Source organism: Tetrao urogallus (genome assembly GCF_951394365.1).
Source record: "Tetrao urogallus genome assembly, chromosome: 4".
Lineage (NCBI taxonomy): Eukaryota > Metazoa > Chordata > Aves > Galliformes > Phasianidae > Tetrao > Tetrao urogallus.
The window spans coordinates 28,213,780-28,233,322 of record NC_136817.1 but is presented as its reverse complement, the minus strand read 5'-3'; the positions used below and the strand labels follow the sequence as shown (position 1 = coordinate 28,233,322).

General features: G+C 41.6%; 1 protein-coding gene across 16 annotated transcripts in view; it reads right to left on the bottom strand.

Moving 5' to 3' along the window:
• ADGRL3 (adhesion G protein-coupled receptor L3) overlaps window positions 1–11,197 on the bottom strand; it is a gene marked incomplete at both ends in the record, with an annotated part of 303,667 nt that extends 292,470 nt beyond the window's left edge. For all 16 annotated transcript variants that reach the window (XM_079534782.1, XM_079534783.1, XM_079534785.1 and 13 more), the window contains one exon: window positions 11,143–11,197. In XM_079534782.1, the coding sequence (XP_079390908.1) occupies window positions 11,143–11,197 (55 nt within the window). The remainder of the gene's footprint in view (window positions 1–11,142) is intronic.
• Window positions 11,198–19,543: the final 8,346 nt, after the last annotated feature.

Here is a 19,543-nt window from a genome sequence, read left to right as displayed (position 1 = left end):
TATTCAATCCTGCCCCACTTTGGCATGACAGTTTCCTGCATTCTGCAGGGTTCAAGTGAGTCCTCAGATATATCCAAAGCATTATAATGCAATGTATTTGAGGGCAAAAAGGCAAAGCTTTGTTTCTCAGAACAAAGCCTGAAGGGCAGCATCCCTCTGGGACCTCACAAACAAAGTTACCCTGGAGACCGTCTCTGAGGAACGGTCACAGTTCCCAGCAGACCAAATGATCTTCTGGGTTTAGCATTTTAAGGGGGTGGTTCCTCTCTCCTTGTCTCAGAAGCAGGAAGGGAATGAAAGTAAGGGAGAGAAAAGGAAAGTTGATTATAATTTCTGTAAGTTGTTTAAGGATCTTTATAATGAGAAAAGTTCTTCCCTCCCTCTAACTACACAAAAGAACCATTTCACTGGCATGAAGCACATAGCATTCATAGTTGATTCACTTTCTTCACATGTTTTTGTCCTGAACGTTCCTTTGAACTCTTATCATCTCTATTAAAAGCAGAACTTGATCAAAATCTCGGCTGAGGAATGCGTACTGCCTGCATACACAACCTTCATATCCATAGCTTATTGAAAGGATCAAGTCCAGAAGATTAGCCACAGACATGGAGATCATGTTTAAGCTTTCAGCAAAACCTTTGATTTGCACAACACCTCGTACTTAATTTTGAGGTCTCACATAGAGAGCACAGTACTGTAACTGCTATAATATCTTCCAAATCAATCCACTCCACGTATTGGCTGCATCCCACTCCACACCTCCTCTCTGGACCCGCAGAGGGAAGGTAGTCACCTCGGGAAACACATTTCAAACAAGGACCCCGACCAGGAGAAGGAAACACCCACAGAAAGCTGTGGGATCTGTGACTCACCAGAGACACCACAGCAAACTCCGCATCTAAATACATTCTGTATGTTGTCAAAGCCACCTATTCAGCTTTCTAAACAAATATTCCCTCCCCCACGCTTCCTGAGAAAGAATACATTTGCTGTAACATTTCTGCAGGGCACTAGATAGCATTAACAACCTTCCCCACTGAGGTATCTGGCTACTATTCATCTCTGAGCATTTTGCCTCACATATAGTGCTGCATTAGCGTTAGTACTGTATAACCGCCAATGAATATATTTAGAAAAACTAAGGAACATTTGACAGCTCTGCAGTTACCACCTTGGTGAGATTTTTAGATTGCCATACCCCAGTGCAAACCATCAAAATCACAAGCTGTGGTGAAGTGTACTAGAACAGGCTTGGCATCTAACGTAGCTACAAGTCTTACTTTCACAGAGGTCTGTACCTCCCTGCTCTCACCAGCTTCAAAGTTTACAATTTTTAATGCACTGAATTTTTATGAGTGCTAGCTAGACTGATCCCATCTCCTTGTATCAACATTTTTGTGCCCTAAGCTTGTTTTTCTTTGAACTTTTCATGCAATAGTGTTCCAGAGTGATATTGGATACAACAGCTCTCCTCAAAAGTTATTCTTGATTGCATTTTGCCAGCTGGACAATGAGGGATAATGAAGTCCACCATCTCAGCACCCTCCCAAGAGCTGAAGAATTTCACATCTGTCACATATTTACTACCCCAAAAGAAAGAGTCTGTATTTCAACAAGGGATAGGGCCCCAAGAAACAAGGCTGTCACCAGATGTTCCAGGGCTGAAAGTCTGCATAGCCTCAAGATGCAAGGCTAATCGGTACAGACCCCCAATAATTAAGTTATTGTGCTTTGTGAGATCTGCTGGCTGGCTAGAGGAGAAAGACCACAATTAAACACCATAGTGAGAGATGGGCAGGAAGAACTCAGATGTTATATATGTGAATGGGGACACCCAGCACTATTGGGGCAGACAGAGCACAGAACATCAATCTACATCCAGCCAGGCAACAGAATAGACTAGCCCTGCCTCCAGAAGTCTGCTAGGGAGCTTTTGGCACTGCTACAAATCACGGCACATAGCAAGACAGCCTAAATCACTCGGGTTTCTTCTAAATGAGATCCCTGCCTCCATTTTTGATTCCATTCCCCAAGGATGTCAAACAACAAATGAGTTCATCCATTTTGCTTCTCACCGCCTCCATCTTACTCCTCTCCTCCCCTTTAATCCGAGACTCCTGTGAATTCAGGCATTCCCTGACACAAGGACTGTAGCTATCGGAAAGTACAGACATGCTTCCAGCTCCTCATGATGACTGCTGTTTTCAGAGGCAGAAGTTAGGCAAGAACATTATTTTTGATGGCTGTCTGATACTGTAATGCATGGCTTCCAAGCACTCTCATCAGCATGGCTTGCAGACTCACAGGTGTCTGCTGATGATACAAAGTCATTATGTATTTGGCTTCTGATCAACAGGCCCATTTATTTATTTCTTTTTCCCAATCAAATTAAGCAAAACAACCGAACATTATTAGATTTCTTAGATGTTACTCCGGGGGAATTCTGAGGACTAATAGTAAGATTTTTAAGTACACATGACTATAAAATTACAAACTTCAGTGTTAGTGAAGGACCAGATTTCAAGTCATGTAAGCAAAATGAAGGTTTGCTAAGAGTGCCTTGTTTAATCCAAGTTTAGATGGATCACCCCTTTATAGGTCTATTTGTATACATAGTATGAAAAAAATATATAAAAGCAAAAATACCCACAGTACACAAAAGTAAGTTATAAGACCTGGATTTTATTGCAGCTACTCCAAGTAGGCATTCTTCCCTAATGCATGCTACAGATTATATATGCACAGAAGATACAGTTTTAAGCAATAAGTAAGATTTGGCCATGGATCTGTCTCTCAAAGAAGGGCCATGCTATCACCAGAAGAGTAAAGCGTGTCCTTGATAACTTCCACGGGATTTGAATCAAGCCTTAAAAACTCAACATTAATATGCCATTTATTTACAGCTTTGTGTTCTGGAAATCTCAGAATAAGGGACAATTTGACAGCGCTTCTGCAGTCAGTCAGGCACTCCAATTTCTACAGATTAGGGCATGTGAGGGAGTGACAGTACTCAAACTATGTACATCTATCCCATCCTTCTTATTCTGCCCAACCACTCTAATGCACAGACTGACCTGAGAGGATTTTTAGCATCATCTGAGCATCAATCTTAAAATCTGAAACTCGCAGCTCAAGATACATAACAAGGCACCCAACATTTAACCATTTCAGAATGCAGCACAACATGGCAAAGCTCAAGGAAGTAAAAAAATGAAGGATACTGCACTACAACTACAAACCCTTGAGTTTAAGGTCTGAATTTGATATTGCGCTACGACTACAAGCTTCTCAATCCAGTCCTACACACTTCATGATAGGCAGACTACAACAGCTGTGTGGTGCTGGCTGACAACCCACTGAGCCTCCCTCAGCTTGGAGTAGGTCCATGAAGGAAAGAGATGGTTCTGCCAGCACCAAGAGTTTCCTGGAAACTGAGGAAATTCCAAGTGGGGAAAAGCTTCTGAACTTTGACATGCTTTTCATTTCTTCCCAGAGTGTCTCTCCCAAATGAGTTGCTCACTGAGCAGCAGGAAACCTCTTCCAAATTCAAATGAAACCACATTACCAACCAACATAACCAATTCAAAAAATCATGATTACTAAAGGAACCAACTGAACACCAGCGAATGTGCCCTAGGGTAATAAGCATCAGACGTCTCTAGAATTCACAGGACTGCAGAGCAGATAAAATGGATGTTAAAGATTTCTTCTAGGGAATAGGCAGTTTCAGTTGCAATAAAGAGCTTCTGCTTGCTATTCGTGCTGGGCCAAAGGTGTTTTTTCTAGAAGAGGAAAACAGCAGATTGGTCCAGATCTCATGGGAGCAGGTTAGCAGCAACTGAGGAAGTGTGAGAATGAAGGTGCCTATAATTCATTCCCCATTCTCACTCTTTTCTCATTTCAGCTTCAAGTACTTCACCATGCCCAGCTTATATGGATGAGAGAACTAAGGGCACATCACCCTGACAAGTAATATTTTTTCCCCTCTCCAGCTCTAGCAGTTTAAGCTTAGCTGTAGTTATTAGAGAAAGAAACATGAGTGACATCCCAATTGTGGTAGTATTCACATCCAGAAAAAGATGTGGCACAGCTGCAAGCTTCTGTTCATTCAAATCCTATGCAATGCAAGTTCTAGCACTGTTGGAAAGAATGGCTCTGCCCCAGCACTGCACAGCTACAATAACTGTGAAACTGTGATCAGGTCCTGCACTTCTCCAAGCACCAAGGCTAGGATCCTTTTGACACAGCCTCACCCATCAAAACCCCGCACACAGCCCAGAATAGCAAGCTCTCTCTATCCCCTGATAGTTTCCTGTCATCCTTGCCACAGGAAAGCTTTATCAAGAAGTTTAGCAGTAGTGAAGTATTAGCTAGAACTAGCAATTAGCCAGATAGACTTCCATAATCCTATTTAGGTAAAAATGCAATAGATGGAAGCCAACAAGGAAAGGGAGAAGCTGCCCATTCCTACTTCTCTTTCTCCACCACTCCACTGTCCCGCAGGCAGCCCATCCTCCATTCGCTCAGTACTTGCTGGGATCAAAACGAAGTGTGCCAGCAGGAACAGGAGCTTCTGACGTGCACATTAGCACAGCCCAAACTGGAAAGGGATTAAATGGCTTAAGAGACTGATTGTGAGTTAAGGTTTCCAGATCAAATCAAGATGAAGTCAGAAATGAATTAACGTAGCCATCCTGCATAGCAACTGCTTGGTAGCTAATACAAAATGAGTGGTCAGCATTAGGTCAGTTTTTAAGACAGCAGACCTCTGCAGCACAACACCCATTTATTACCTAGGCCTAATAACTGCATAAATATGTCTAAACACCTACAGATGCCAGGATTCAACAAAATTCCTTCCCACATTGCCCAAAGCTCCTCATCGTGCTTGGTGACAAGAACTGTGCTGAACTTTTCAATATCGTGTTTTGAAAGAGAACTTTTCTTAACGAAGCTCACTAACAAAAACAGCTTTCATAATCCCAATAAAATATAATGGGAATTAAATTATGGTACAATAATTCACCCTTAGCTGCACAGAGGCCATTTGGCCTTCATCTTAGTGCCTGAATGTGCTGGGCGTGAATTACTGCACTGTATTTCACATGCTGTCACATCTTATGGCTTAATTAACGTGACAAAAATCAGAGTACAAAGAGTTATCATTAACAATCAGAAGGCAGCCTTGTCAGGAAACAGTTAAAGCAACAGAGGTAACAGGCCTGCAGGACAATACCAATCTCCACTTTTGCGGGAGCAAAAGCATTTCCTGCTGCTGCCCACAAAGAAACACACAGGTACTGCTCCATGCCATGCATATTCAGAAGGTTACAGGAAAGGGTAACTTCTAAGCATTAAGTTGGGTCCTGGCACCTAGCCCTTTTCTAGAGTTCCAATCCTGTAGCTCCAGCTTCATGCAGACAGATTGATTTGGTGTGTGCGTAATGAGCACCGCAAATGGCAGCTGAGAGCAAGAAAAGATCTTGTTTCCTTCCCTAGGGCAGGAAGATGCTACAAGCAGTCACATCTGTCAAATATCGAAGAAAAAAATAGAAAAAAAAAACATTATCAGAAAATCCCCTTAAAATCTCTTTCCTTATTCAGTGTGAAATTCAGACACGGGTGAAGTGGGTCTGCACACAGACCTCTGCACCACTTAATGGCTTAAGTGGGAATTAAGTGGTGTACAGAGTCTTTGCAAGGTTGAATTTCAGCCTCTATCAGCTTATAGATTGGTCAGTCATCAGATGGAGAACTTAAGTCCTGACTTTACTACACTGCTGCTAATGAAAGCATGCCAGTACACACACAGAAAAGCCACCTCCTTTTATCAGGAAAAGCCTTCCCCAACCACTTGTTCCAATACAGAAAAGGTGGCACTGCTGCAGGTAATACAAATTGCCAGGAATAGCAAATATTATAAATATTTCAAGGATGATTAATCTTTTAAAACAATGAAGTTAGGCAGAAGCTTGGAAGTCAGCTTGGCTATTTCACAACTAATAAAACATGTCTCTTGTATTTCATTCTGACTAAATAGAGAGTATTGTAGTAAAAGGCAATTACCCACCATTCACTAGCTAACATAACACTTGTACAAGTATAAAAGATACACAGTATGTATTTTAAGTAGTGACAGTATTTTCACCGTATTAAAATAGTAGTGAAGCAAATGTTCAGCTCACATTAAACAGCACTCTGTCACAAGGACCAGCTTGCTAGCATCATATATTCCCCCAAGAAAGATAATGCTGCTTGCTTTAACAGAATCATTGTCACCAAGCAACAACAAGTGCTGCTCAGTAATAAATATTTTCACTGTTCCCACAGAAACCAGCTCAGCATCTCAACCTGCTTGTGCCTAGAGAGATCAGTTTGACCTTCCAGAGCCATTTCCTTGCAAAGACACAGCCATTCCTCACCATGAGCATCTCCAAGAAATATTGGGACAGTGCTGCACGAACACCGAGGGTCACAAAAGTACAGCAGACAAAGCCCTCTTCCTTTCAGCTACAATGGCTTGAGAAGATGCAAAGTAAAAAATGAATTTTTGAAAACAAATTATTTCAGTCCCATGTGAAACAATTCTCCTGTGGAGAGACAAGATGGCATCTATCCTAGATGCAGGAAGGTCACTTCAAAGCTATGCTACAACTCTGCATAAAGAAGGTCTCAGAGGCAACTTGTTTTTTGGAAATTCAGAGTTGGACCAGCAGCAACTGTAGGCAAGCCAGTTGGGTGCTGTCAAGGGTTAGTGGTAGGCCTGAGGTTTCCTAACAATACAGGCTCTGAGACTTATCACACTTTGTCCAAATTGAAAATACTTCAACTTGAATTTAACTCCATCTCCACAGTCACCTAAAAAACCTCAGCTACACCTGCATCTTATTCACAATCAGGAGACCGCTGCAGTGGTTATTCAGGCTGTAACAGCAGAACCACACCAGTGTCAGAGATGTATTGGTCATTCTGCAAAAACATACTTGCTTTTGGTTAGATTATCACCCAACTTTTCTCATTTCAGTCTCGTCTAGCTTTGGACAAGTGTATGGTTCTATTCCTTCCCCCAAACCTAAGTTTTATGTGGAGAAAGAGATTAATAACTAATTCTCTTTGAAGAGAAAAGCACGTAACTTGTTAACAAAGTGTTAAAAAAGCTGGAATCCCCACCACTGACATTGGGTTTTGCCTATGCAGGAAACTGGAGGCTGATGGCTCTCTCTCATAAAGCACTGGCAGAGAAAGAGCTTAGCAACAGAGGAAGTGGGCAGATAGTTGTGCCCATTGATTTTACTGCATTTGTAATGACCCTCAAGAGAAACCAAGTAATTTGAGTTATTTCTTCAATTGGAGTAATAAGCGATAGTTCTATTTCAGATTAGACAGCTAAAGCATTAGAGTGATCCCAAAAGCCATCCTTTGATCCTTACATACAGCATCTTGCACCTGTTCATCAAGAAACCACACACAATATAATCCCTAAAACTAACAAAAAAAAAATAAAACAATCCAATGAGAAAAGACCTCTGGACACAACAGGCCTTCAGTACTCTTTTAAATCCTGAACTAAGTTACTTGCTGGAAAACAAAACATTTCACCAAAGCTGTACCACTATAGTAACTTTTCTTTGTCCAGCAGCCTGGAAGTTCTAAATCCCAGCTCTCAGTCACACGAGCATGAAAGCAATGTGACAGAGCAGGTGTATGTCTCCCAAAGCTCTCAAGCTGAGCTGTTGCATATCACGTCTATCTCATTTCAGGTGAACTTTGACAACTCACATTTGTGGGTTAAGGAGAAACCTGCCCTGTTTGGGGTCAAAGGGAGGAAGGCTAAAGGAGATGAGAATAGCTGCTCATTCCAGAAAATGCCTGTGGGAAATCTACACATGGCAAGCAAAGAGGATGAGCGTGCTCAGGTGCGCATGAGGGGGATGCAAGCCAAGCAGAACTCTTGTGAGAGCCCAGGTTTTTGGATGCTTTAGAAGCAGCCTTCAATTGGGCAGAAGGGAATTAGGGAGTGCAAAAGTTCAGCATGCTGCAGAGCCTTTTCTACTTGTTGGTTGTTTTTTTGTGTTTTTGTTGTTGTTGCTTCTGGTGCCTGTGGGCTTATTTTTATTTTTATTCCTGGCTTTGTTGTTTTTAATCTTAGCTAATTGTCTAGTTCTTTTTAATAACAGGTTTAGTTTTATCCAACAGATGAGTTGACAGGCTTTGATGGAGCTTAAAAGATGGATTCCTGGGGCCTTTGCAGTGGCCCATCTACAAAAAGCTATTTTCAGCCAAAATGCACAGCAACAGTAAGGGGAGCTACCGATCTTAAGAACACATGGACTCAGCTGTTTATGAACTATGATTCAGAGTAAAGCTGGGCACATCACAGCACCCACGCTTTTCAGATTAACACCATCACCAAGAAACTACAAAAATTCAAGGCTTGTTCCTCTTTCATTACCTCTGCAGAACAAGACAAGAGTGAAGCAGGGCAGTATGCTGAAAAACTGCTTATCCTCCTGATGGCTTAAGTCAAATAGTCATTAATTCCATACTTTTCACCGTAACCCAAGTCACAGTATGCTCCCAAAAAACTGTTGGCTAAAAAAGACACACAAACTCCCAAACAAAACAAAGCCCTAAATCAACAAATGTATGGAATCATCAGACTAAGAGATTGAGCGCATAACTACCTTTACAGATGAACAGGCTGCACTGGGAAACTCAAACAGCCCAAGAGATGTAGCAAGCAATGAACTACAAAAGCAGTTTGTATCTACTCTGGCAATCACTTCAGGAAAAGAACAGTTACAGTTCCTGTTAGAATCCTGTTAAACAAAATACAAAATCTTTCTATGTATAAGAAGAGTGGATCATTAGAAGGGAAAAATTAAGCAATTAAAATTAATTAAAATTAAGCAATCTTTATATGCAAGGTAAGTTGTGGCATGTGTTTAAACCCATGCATACTGCCTTAAGGCTGCAGCAGGAGAAACTGCACTGATACTGCATTGCCATCCACTTCAGGCAGCATTTTGTGAGCATTTACAGGACGAGAGGCAGCAAGCAAGAGTACCTTAAAACCATCATACACTTTGTGTCTATTCAAAGCCTTGGAAGTGCTGCCAGCCTATGTTTTCCAACCTCTAGTACCACTCTCACTGTAACATGCATGCTCCTCATCCCTCACAGGAGACTGAATGTTCAGTCTGTTCAGTGAAGCCGATACCAAACATAATCTTCCTACATGACACAACTACACTGCAGCTTTCTCCCTTTGTTTAGCATCAGAAGTGTACCATACCTGAATAATCAGATAGTCTACTCACTTCCTCCAAGAAAAGCAGCACAAAAAAGTTTAGGGATGGTAACCACATCTTGGTCAATAAAAGAAGGAGAGACAGATTCGATTCCGAGAGCAAAGGTCTTCACTCTCGACTGCTCAAAAATTGCTGGAAGCCTCTGCTACACTCTTATTAGTGATTTACAGGGATGAGATAACATAAGGGTCAGATTTACCATCACTGACTAAGAACACACATAGCAGCCACCCCAGGCACCTACTCTGTAAAAAAGCATAAAGGGTACCGCTGCCGACATTTTTTCAGGCATCTAGTTTCTACATCTGTAATGTTTGCTTGCCTTTAGCACCATGTGACTCTTAAGATATTTGTGACATTTTTATACATTCTTATTTACAGAGACTATCACGCAGGATTTTCCAGCTGCAGTGGCACCGTGAATTAAAAACAGAACTGCCAGAGGCATATTCAAATTGTCAACTGTTCAACTGTTAATATTCTTTCATTATAAAGATTCACAAAACATTCACCAGTTAACTTTCCAAAAGAAGAATGGAGAGCACCTTTTCCTAATAGCTCTTTCCATTCCACCCCAATTGGTTTGCTCAGTTTAATTATTCATTCTAATTTTCAAGTTAGTGAGGAGCTTTGCTTAAGGAACGATAGTAGAGATAACCTTTGTGCACAGAAGTGTTATAAGTGATATAAGCAGACAGGCCACGCTCCAGAAATACATTCATACATGCAATTTTTTTCTTTTTTTTTTTCCCTCTGCTGTAAAATTTCACTTGAGTCTTAGCACACACACACTGGATGCTAAGCGCAAAAAGACTGGAGTATTTTCAAAGCAGAGGTGCACAAGATCCACGAAGGGAGTCGTCTCATTTACAAACAGGCTCCCACAGACCTGCAATTAAAATAGGATTCTCAAAGCTCATGTTTCATTGGGGCATCAGGGAGCAGCCAAATCTTTCAGAGCTCGGCCCTCATAATTTAGCAACCATTACTGAGAACAGGAGCTCCTGAACCCTTCTGGCTCTTCAGAAATCTAGCAATTTACTTCTTGAAGTCTTATCCCTAAGAATTAAATGTGTCAGATTTCAATTTTCATGGCTAATAAAAAGACCAAATTTTTCCATTTAAGAAAACATAATGGACACTGTAGGCGATAGTGTGCTGCACACAGACTCTGAAGCTAATACATCCCCACAGCACGGCAGTGATGTCTGATAACATTAGCTCATCTCTCACATACTGCCTACTTGCATCAGCATGGTGCTACAGCTGATGACCTCTTGTTGCCAGGTGGGTTACGCAGTGTGCCAAGCTAAAGACAAATATACTGGTTTAGGTTCTTCCAGACTCAGGGTCACATTGGGTATAGGAGTGCATGAAAATGTGCACTGTGGTGCTTGAAATCATGATATATCATGACAGTGAGTAAGAACCTATGTTCTATGGAGCTGTGGCTGAAGGGGGATAAACAAAATTCTACTGAATAGCATTCACAAAAGAAGTCATCTTCACAGAGAGGCCAGGAACGACAATTCCAGTGATATACAGCCAACAGCATAGCCAACAGAGTAGGCTCGGGCATTAGGATGAAAGTCAGCCTTAACACAGTAACTAAACTTTGTAAGAGAAATAGTTATGTGACCAAAGTTCTTTGTTTCATGACTTAATTAGTCACACAGTAACACAAGAACTCAAAGACCTGGGTGGGAAGTGGGGAAAGAAATCAAGACCCTGGAAAAAAACCACAAGCATTAGGCAGAAGAGACAACGTCTTGGCAATTTTCCATTCTCCTTCCCTTCCCACAATCACATTCCCCCATCCCTCACTCACCATGGGCTAACGGTGTTAAGAGCATTGTGAAGAACAGCAGCTGTGATGACCACATGACTGTGAAGGAGGGCTTGAAAGTATCCCAGCAAACAAGGGTTCAAACAAAACAAGGTGAGTGTCCTTCTGCACTGGTTTTCAACACTTCAGCTGTTGGCCTTCAACTCACATCCAAGAAGGGAGAAAAAGCCAATCAAAAAAAATAAAAATAATAATAAAAAAATCCCACAGCCAGTATCCAGAATCTGTGACCTAGAAACAAGAATGGAAAAAAAAGAAATGCAGTTAGTAAAACACTAAGATAGGTGTTTTCAATCAAGTCTTGCTGCATTTCTCTGCTGCCAACAGCTGCAAAGGCAAACATATCTACCCCCCCGCCCTTCAGATGTTTTTTATGTACAACAGGAATTAAAACTTGTCTCCGTGCAGAGTCAGTTTGTGCGTCGCTAATGCTCCACTTCCTCTCTCAAAACAGGGATTAAGATAGAAGTCTTGAACACAATGCCCATGGGCCCAGGGAGTCCACAGACTTGAAAGGTGACTGGAAAAAGCAAGTCCATATGCTTTGCACTAAAATCTACATACACAGGAGTTCTAAAACAGCCTGTAACTCCCTTGGAAACATTTGGGTATTTATACATCAGAAGATGACAGAAATTCCATTGCTGAAATAGATTTAACCAGTGCCTAGGTTCTATGCTGATCTCTTGCACAGAAATAAATTTCTATTCCAGATACCTCTTTTCCACCCCAAACCCTCAGACTCAGGGCCTGTTAGTAGAAGTTAGCTCCTGAAAGAGCATATTGGCCAGCGTGATGACAAATCAACAAACTGCAGGTGTAAGTTCACTGTTTGGTCTACGCCATATGTGCAAGAAAGCCTGGAAAGTGCAGTGCTTCCACTCATGCAACCACAGAATCACCTACGTTGAAATGGACCATCAAGGTCATTCAGTTCCAACCACCAAGATGACTACCAAGTCCCATCACTTAACCATGTCCTCAGATGTCACGTCCATGTGTATCTTAAATACCTCCAGGGATGGTGAATCTAACACTTCCCCGGGCAGCGCATTTCAGTACCTGATAACGCTCTTAGCATCAAATCAGGACCAGGCTTCGAACCCAAGCAGAGACTAGTCCAAGCAAGTCCCCCTTACCATGTAGCTCCCACCTGTGGTGACTGCCTGAGACTCAGTCACTTACGTCTACTCAAGCTCCACAGCTATACATTGTGGAATTAAAAAAATGGTCTATCCATCCCACACTCTTACAGGGAAACACAGGGAAATTGAAGCCCATGCTCAAATAGAAACATTCACTCATATAATTGCAGAAATGATTCCATCTTTCCGTCATTTTAATCTCTTATGAAGGGGCTAGGTGGCCACAGTGACTCAAGCTTGGCAGGAATAAAACAACAACTATACAGAGTTAAGCCATAGCATCATTTTAAGGCTTAGCTCCCTGCTGACTTTGAAATGATGATAAAATATGAGGAACTGTAAAGTACTTTACATATCTGTTTTGAACTCCCTTGGCTCTGCAGCCTTCACAGCATTGGTCTAATTAAAAATCTCTCCAAAAAATCTCTGATCAACAGAAGTTATTCTTCTCTGAGCAAGGAAGCTGTTTTTGCCAACTTGTGTTCCTATCCCAAAACCCAGTTTCAGCCAAAAAAACATATGAAAAACTGCACTGCATGCCATTGTGATGTGGATATATTTCTGAAATTCAGGCATGACAAAGTGGCCTTTGTTTGGCCTCGTCTCTTTGCTGATCAACTAAATCAAACCTCACATTGTTCAGAACCAAAGCCTATAAGGAAGCTGCATTTTTTTCTGATAAGTATAGCTGCTTGCTCTGCCAAGATTTTGTTCTCTCGCTCTTCTCTCTCACCAGTCTACCCCTGCAATTTGTTCGCTTAAATAAAGCATTTAGGGTCTGAAGATTTCTCGGCTCTAACTGTGGTGATTAAAAAGTCCAAGGGCAAGAGGAAGGCAAATGGCTTCTTCACATGCGAGCAAGAAATTAAATCATGGCTCAAGCTAGGATGCTAGCCACTAATAACATTTAAAGCCTGCTTTCGAAAAGGCTCACAAATATTTTAAATTATATTTTTGAAATACCGATCAAGTTTCCCATTTGAATTTTAGAAAGCTACCAGTACACACCAAACTACCCTGCTGGCCTTATGTGTGTCTTCTCTACAGCATCATAAAGAGTTTATAAAAGAAAAAACTTTTTGTGCTACAAAAATTGAAAAGGTACACACAAAAACAGAGGAAGCAACCAGGTACGCTGCCATGAAGGAAAAAGCTCAGTCAGGGAGTGAAGGGGTGGGGTTTGCTTTCTAATTTTTATTTGTTTAAGCCGATTCAAGTTCTGGAGAATCTAAACCTGTCAGAAAGAGATAACATGACAGTGCACTAAAAACTTTTTGGGTATAAACTCCAGAAGTCACAAATGATTTATGACACCTATCGCAGAGAAAGGATAATTGTCAATAAATATTTACACAGTAGCCTTTCAAATACTTTTTATCTGTCTGCCTGTACTCCCCTACACGATAGGATTATTTTTTTTTCTGTGGCCTCATGGGCTGAGACTCGAGAAGCAAAACAATTCCCGCATCAGTGGTGGGCACAACCTTGCCCTTAAGTCTGCTCCTGCAGAGACTTCTTCAAACTCTTCAGATTCTTGCATGATGCGGAGCCTAATGAACCCTCAGCATGCACAGAGAAGTGCTGAAGTTGTTTAATAACATAGAAAACACAAACCAAACGCGTAGCGCTACCCAGCTCTGGCTGGTTTCGTACTTCGTTTGTATGTTCAAATAATCGTACTGTGTCTGTGAGCTGGATGCTTGAAGAACAGTGAGATAAGAAATGAGTGGAGCAATCCTTTTCTTAATGGTCACACAACCCTCTCAAGCAGCATTTATGAGATGCAGGAAGAGGCCCGCAAAACAAAATTCACTTCATCTTTGGATTACCTCCAGGTAAAAGTACAGCCAAAGAGAGAAACTAGAGCATACAGATGTTAACTTTTGAGTGCTGTTACATTTATTGATGCAAAAAGGGGATATACTATCACAGCAAGAAAGCTAAGGGTTACACTTGGCCTAAGGGATTTGGATTTGAATGATGAAGATGACATGGCATGCATTAATTTACAAGGAAGTTCCTCTACTCGGTGACCTTCCTGCCCATAGGGCTGCCCCTGATAGCCTCATGGCCTGGACTGCTGCCAAGCATCACCCAAACCTGATCTGCATGCTGGCAGTTCTTAAAATCCAACTTAAAGTAGTACCGACAAGATAGAAGAGAGCCAAAGAAAACTGCAGCCTTGCAGTGTAGATGTGCAATGAGGTATTTATGAAGGCATGCCTTCCTGAAAGGATATTATGTATACGCTAACTCAACATCTACTCAAAAGTCTCTGCTTTAACAGTTGATGTGAATCAGCACAGGGAGCATTTTCTGAGCCCATCTCCTGATGGCGTGCAGACAGGGTGAAAAAGATAAGGAAACCAGTTCATCTCCTCTGTGAACAAACAGCATGAAGTAGAATTTAGAGTGGCACAAGCCAAACCTGTCACAAGTCCACCTCATTTCTGCCTTTAACCAAATGTGATCATTTGCGCCCATACCAAGCAAGATGCTCCCCTTCTTACCGGGCAAAGCCTGCCTGCCCTCCTCTGACACCTGGCATTTTCTAACCCACCATGGTGTGAATATTGGACAGGCACAAGTGTTTCCAATGACATTCAGTAGCAAATGCCAGGCAGAAACATCCTGCTTTTCTTGCCTGGTTATGCTTCTCCACTATTTTCTCTCCTCCCCTGAAAATGCGTATAGTAAAACTAACTTGAAATTACAAGTCAGCAATACAAGGATTGCTTTATATTCCTTAATAGAAAAGATTCCTACGCGTATCTCCTTATTTAACATAAGTTGCTTACTACGTAAAAAATAAGTATGATGTTTCAAACAAATATTGATTAAAACCACAAGAACAAAAGCTTGGAAGTAATAAACTCTTCGAAGCCAATGGGCCAAATTGGAACCAAAGATGCAATTCTCCCATTTCAGCATCTACTTCTTGCACAGCAATTTGTATGAGAAATCATTTTCAGAATGAAAATATGCAATCTCTTCAAAAGTGAATGCATTAAATGGAATTTAAGGGTAAAAAAAAAAAGCAACAACAAACAAGTGAAAGAATGTCCTGCATTGCTGTTCCCATTATGAATGACTGAACTAAAGAATTGCTGCAACACATTTAGCCATGAGTTATCAGAAAGCACCTCTTGAATTATTTTTTTATTATTATTATTTACTTTTTTTGCATCACTACAAAAAAGAAAAGTTTTGCCCTGCCCATCTCTTCCCATTTTCAACCCTTCTCTCAACTCAGCACAGGGCTCCATGGTCACTCTGCAGTGACAGCAACACAGCCTATGAGGCAATGGTCATACAAGCACTGGGGATGGTACAAAGCCTTGGAAGCAGGGCAGCAGAAAGCTGCGTTGTGGCATTTCAGTGGAACCACTCCTTCTCTAGATAGCCTGATCTAGTGGTTGGAGACCCTGCACATAGCTGGGCGGTTGAAACCAGATGATCATTGTGGTCCTTTTCAACCCAGGCCATTCTAAGGTTCTTTGATTCCTAGCCACTCCAAATTGTCTATAAACCCCCATGCGTTTGTATTTGGCCAAAGAAGGAAAAAAAAAACCCACAAAACAAAACAAACAAACAACAACAAAAAGCAGGAAAAAGAAAACCTAAAGGCATTCTGCCCTTTGCACCTCTGTTATACCTTACGTAGCACTTTGAGAACTTACTTTAAAAACCTTAAAAGCAAGAATAACACCATGTACTAACAGTTCCCATTCATTCCAGATTCTCAAATATCACTGAAGCACTACTCACACACCCCAACAAGAACTGCTACCAGCTCATACTCAGCCTTATTGACCACCTGTTGAGGCTATAATTCAAAGTCACAAAGAACTCTTTAGAAGTACTATGGGATGCACTGCAAAATAACTCAAGCATTAAGTGAGTTAACAAATTTTAGATTTATCTTGCCTTTGGTAAGAGCACACCCAATTACAGACCAGCTAAATCTAGCAGTGGTGTGTCGTTGCTTTATTCCCCTCACATGTGGATGAAATGGAGGCGTTTGTTCTCTTCCAAAGGTCAAAGGGGGATTTTCGGCTATCAGCTGCTTGTTAGTTTTCCCACTTGATTCAGCACTGAAGCAGTTTCGGAAGAAAATGGTAATCATACTAAAGTGAAGCTTCTCACCTGCCCTGTCACATTGCAGTAAAAAATATGGGGGAAGGAACAGAGAGAAAAGTAAGCGTCTTGGAAACATGAAGCGTATAAAATTGTACGTCCAAACTGCACAACTGCCGAGTACTTTCCCTATGTGCCTGCTGGCTATCCTCTGCAACATCCTTCATTGAAAACTTAGGAGAGGAAGGTACAATACTCACAGCATTCCCTCATGTTTGCAAATACACAACATCACTTGCAAAATTCAGAAGGTATTGAGCATCATTTGCGCAGGTGATAAAATATGCAAGTATTTGTATTGCTTTACTGCCCCCAGAGCAGCAGGTATTCCAAAAACTGACAGAAGAAAAAGCTTTATAACTCTCCCTGGTTAAGCACTGCCTGCAACAGCAGCTCATGGCTCGCAAGAAGCACATCCACCCATCTGCAACTCCATCAGCAAGGAACAAAAAAACATATCAGCTTTGAGAACAACTATGAACTTTTTAGCACAGGCTGCCCAGTATCATCAGCTTATGACCACCTGAAAAAACTCAATTACATTGAGTTATTTATACTTAATTGATATACTTAATTGAAATACTTGAGTTATTTATACTCAATTACGTTGAGTTATTACATTACCACCAGTATGACCCAAAAATGCTTCCTTTTCTCTACAGAAAGGAGGGGGGAATTAAGATCCTTCTCAAAAATGTATCATAACTACGTAATTTGCCATCTTAAACCTACAAGGTTGTAGTACATCTTTTGAGAGAGGAAGCAATGCGCAGCCAAGGACTCCTTACAGAGTGCCAAAAGGTACCGACTGGAAAGACTAACACAGTGGAAGGGCAATAGAGGAGTATAACAGCAAAGGGACTAGCACAAATGAAACTGTATCACAAAGGAAAAGTGCTCACCTGTCTCCAGAGGTCTAGGCTCGCAGGAAAAACTCCACAAGGGAGAGATCTCCAACCAGAAATCTTTCCCCCGTGGCAGTCAGCCCTTAAATGAGGTCTAAGAGAGGTGCAGCCAGGCTGCACCCCTTCCAGTCACACAGCTGAATTCCCTTTACCTGTGCTCCCAGGATCCTTTCCCCAGGTGCTCAATCAGTGGTTCAGGCCATGACTCAACAGTTACCATACACACTGCATGACTGTACGTGAAAACTCCTTGGAACAAAGTTTCAGCTCTTTTCAAGTAAGTTTTTCATTATAGAGAAAAGCTAAAAAAGAGGACTCAAGTGTAGCTAAGAGGTTCAGTAAACCAGACGAAAAAGAAAACGGCTCAACATTATTGTCGGATTTAAAATTCATACAACTTTTAATAATCAAATCTCATTTCTTTTTTTACCTATGAATGATTCATGACATTGAAAGTTCTGATAAGACAACAACTCTCAGTGTTGATCTGTACATCACAGAACTTCTGGCAATTCTTCTGTGACAAATAAAATATGCGTTGGGCATGCAATGCAAACAGACAAGCTTGCCTCCTGGGTCAGTGCAACTTTATCTTCCATTTGTTACCATCATCAGAGCTCTTTTTTTGAGGCAACACCCCTCCCATACATACCAGCCTGTTTTATTCAAGCATCTTATCATCACTAGAATTGTGATGGCACAGATTCTGCATAAAGTCTGCTTTAGCAGACTTTAACTACTGTTTGCTGTCTTGCTTTAGGCCGAGAAACTGATAGCCTCCCAGGAATAAATTAGCCAAAAAGAATTAGGGAAGACTACATAAGAGTTTAAATAACACATCTTTAAGTGAAGAGCTATACCGAGGCCGGAGAAAGTATACATCCCAATGCCCCTGGATGTAACCTTTAAAATAATTTTCAATATCCTCTTCTCCGCTCTGTTGCAGATACCCCTCTACCTCCATCATCTTACCTTTAACATTCTCTTGTCCTCTTACTGAGGACAAGGGATCTCCCTAACTTGCACTGACCAAAACCACCCAGCAATTGCAACTATAAAGAAAGAAAAAAAGGGTTCAGTGCCACTCGCCACCACAGCTCTGAAGCTCCAAGATGACAGGGATTTTGGAGTGGGTTTTCATATCAGGAAAAGGATGGGCAAGTGGGGGCCATTTCTCATTTTCCAGAGCAACACAAAGGCTGGGGGCGTAGATGGGTATCTACATCAGCTAGGATCCACAAGACAGTGCACACATATCATAGAATGGCCTGGACTGAAAAGGACCACAAGATCATCTAGTTTCAACCCTCCTGCTATATGCATGGTCACAAACCACTACACCAGGCTTCCCAGAGCCACATCCAGCCTGGTCTTCAATGCCTCCAGCGATGGGGCAAAGAAAGTGGCAAATAATAAAGACAGCTTCTTACTTGAAATGACAGCAGCTGAACTTTTCTGTGGGACATACAATCTGGAAAAGACGGAAAGAGCCTTGTGTCTACCTCTTGGTGGTCTCCTTCACAGTCCAGCTGGCCCCCTAACTCTCTTCTGGGGCATGAAGGTTAAACAGCAAAGTAAAGGCACTAACAACTATAGAGAACTGAAGAAAGCAGAGCTGCAGCAGGCAGCCTGGCCCCTGCAACGGCTTAGTGCATAGGGTCCACAGTAGCAAGGGCCAGCCAAGCCAGAACATGAACCAAAAGTATCAGGGTTAAAACTGCATTTGTCACAGGAAGCAAAACTTCTGACAGTGCTGCATTTACTGCGACTGACCCCGGCTCTGGTTACTACTTGCATTGTACAATTTCATTCAGTAACCAAATGGGAAGAGTAGCACTTGCCTGAGCAGCTGCTCTGAAAACAGCACCAAAGCTGTGATCCATCTCCTACATGTAATGCACATTTACTGTGCCTTCACGTTCTGCTCCGGCTTACTATTCCTTTCTCAAATGGATGGCAACAGATATTTCCTGTTTAGCACACAGAAAATGTAATTTTCTTCACTTTTGTGCTGATTAGGAAATTAACAGGTGGTATTACCAAGGTTAATTGCTTTTCCCATTTAAAATGATACTGTTGTTGAAAGAATCAGAGCAACAATGAGATCACCTATATGCACAATTGTGTGCATGTGCACCTTACCAAATTAAAGGAAAAATCACTGACGAATTAACGGCAAAAGCCAGATGAATAACA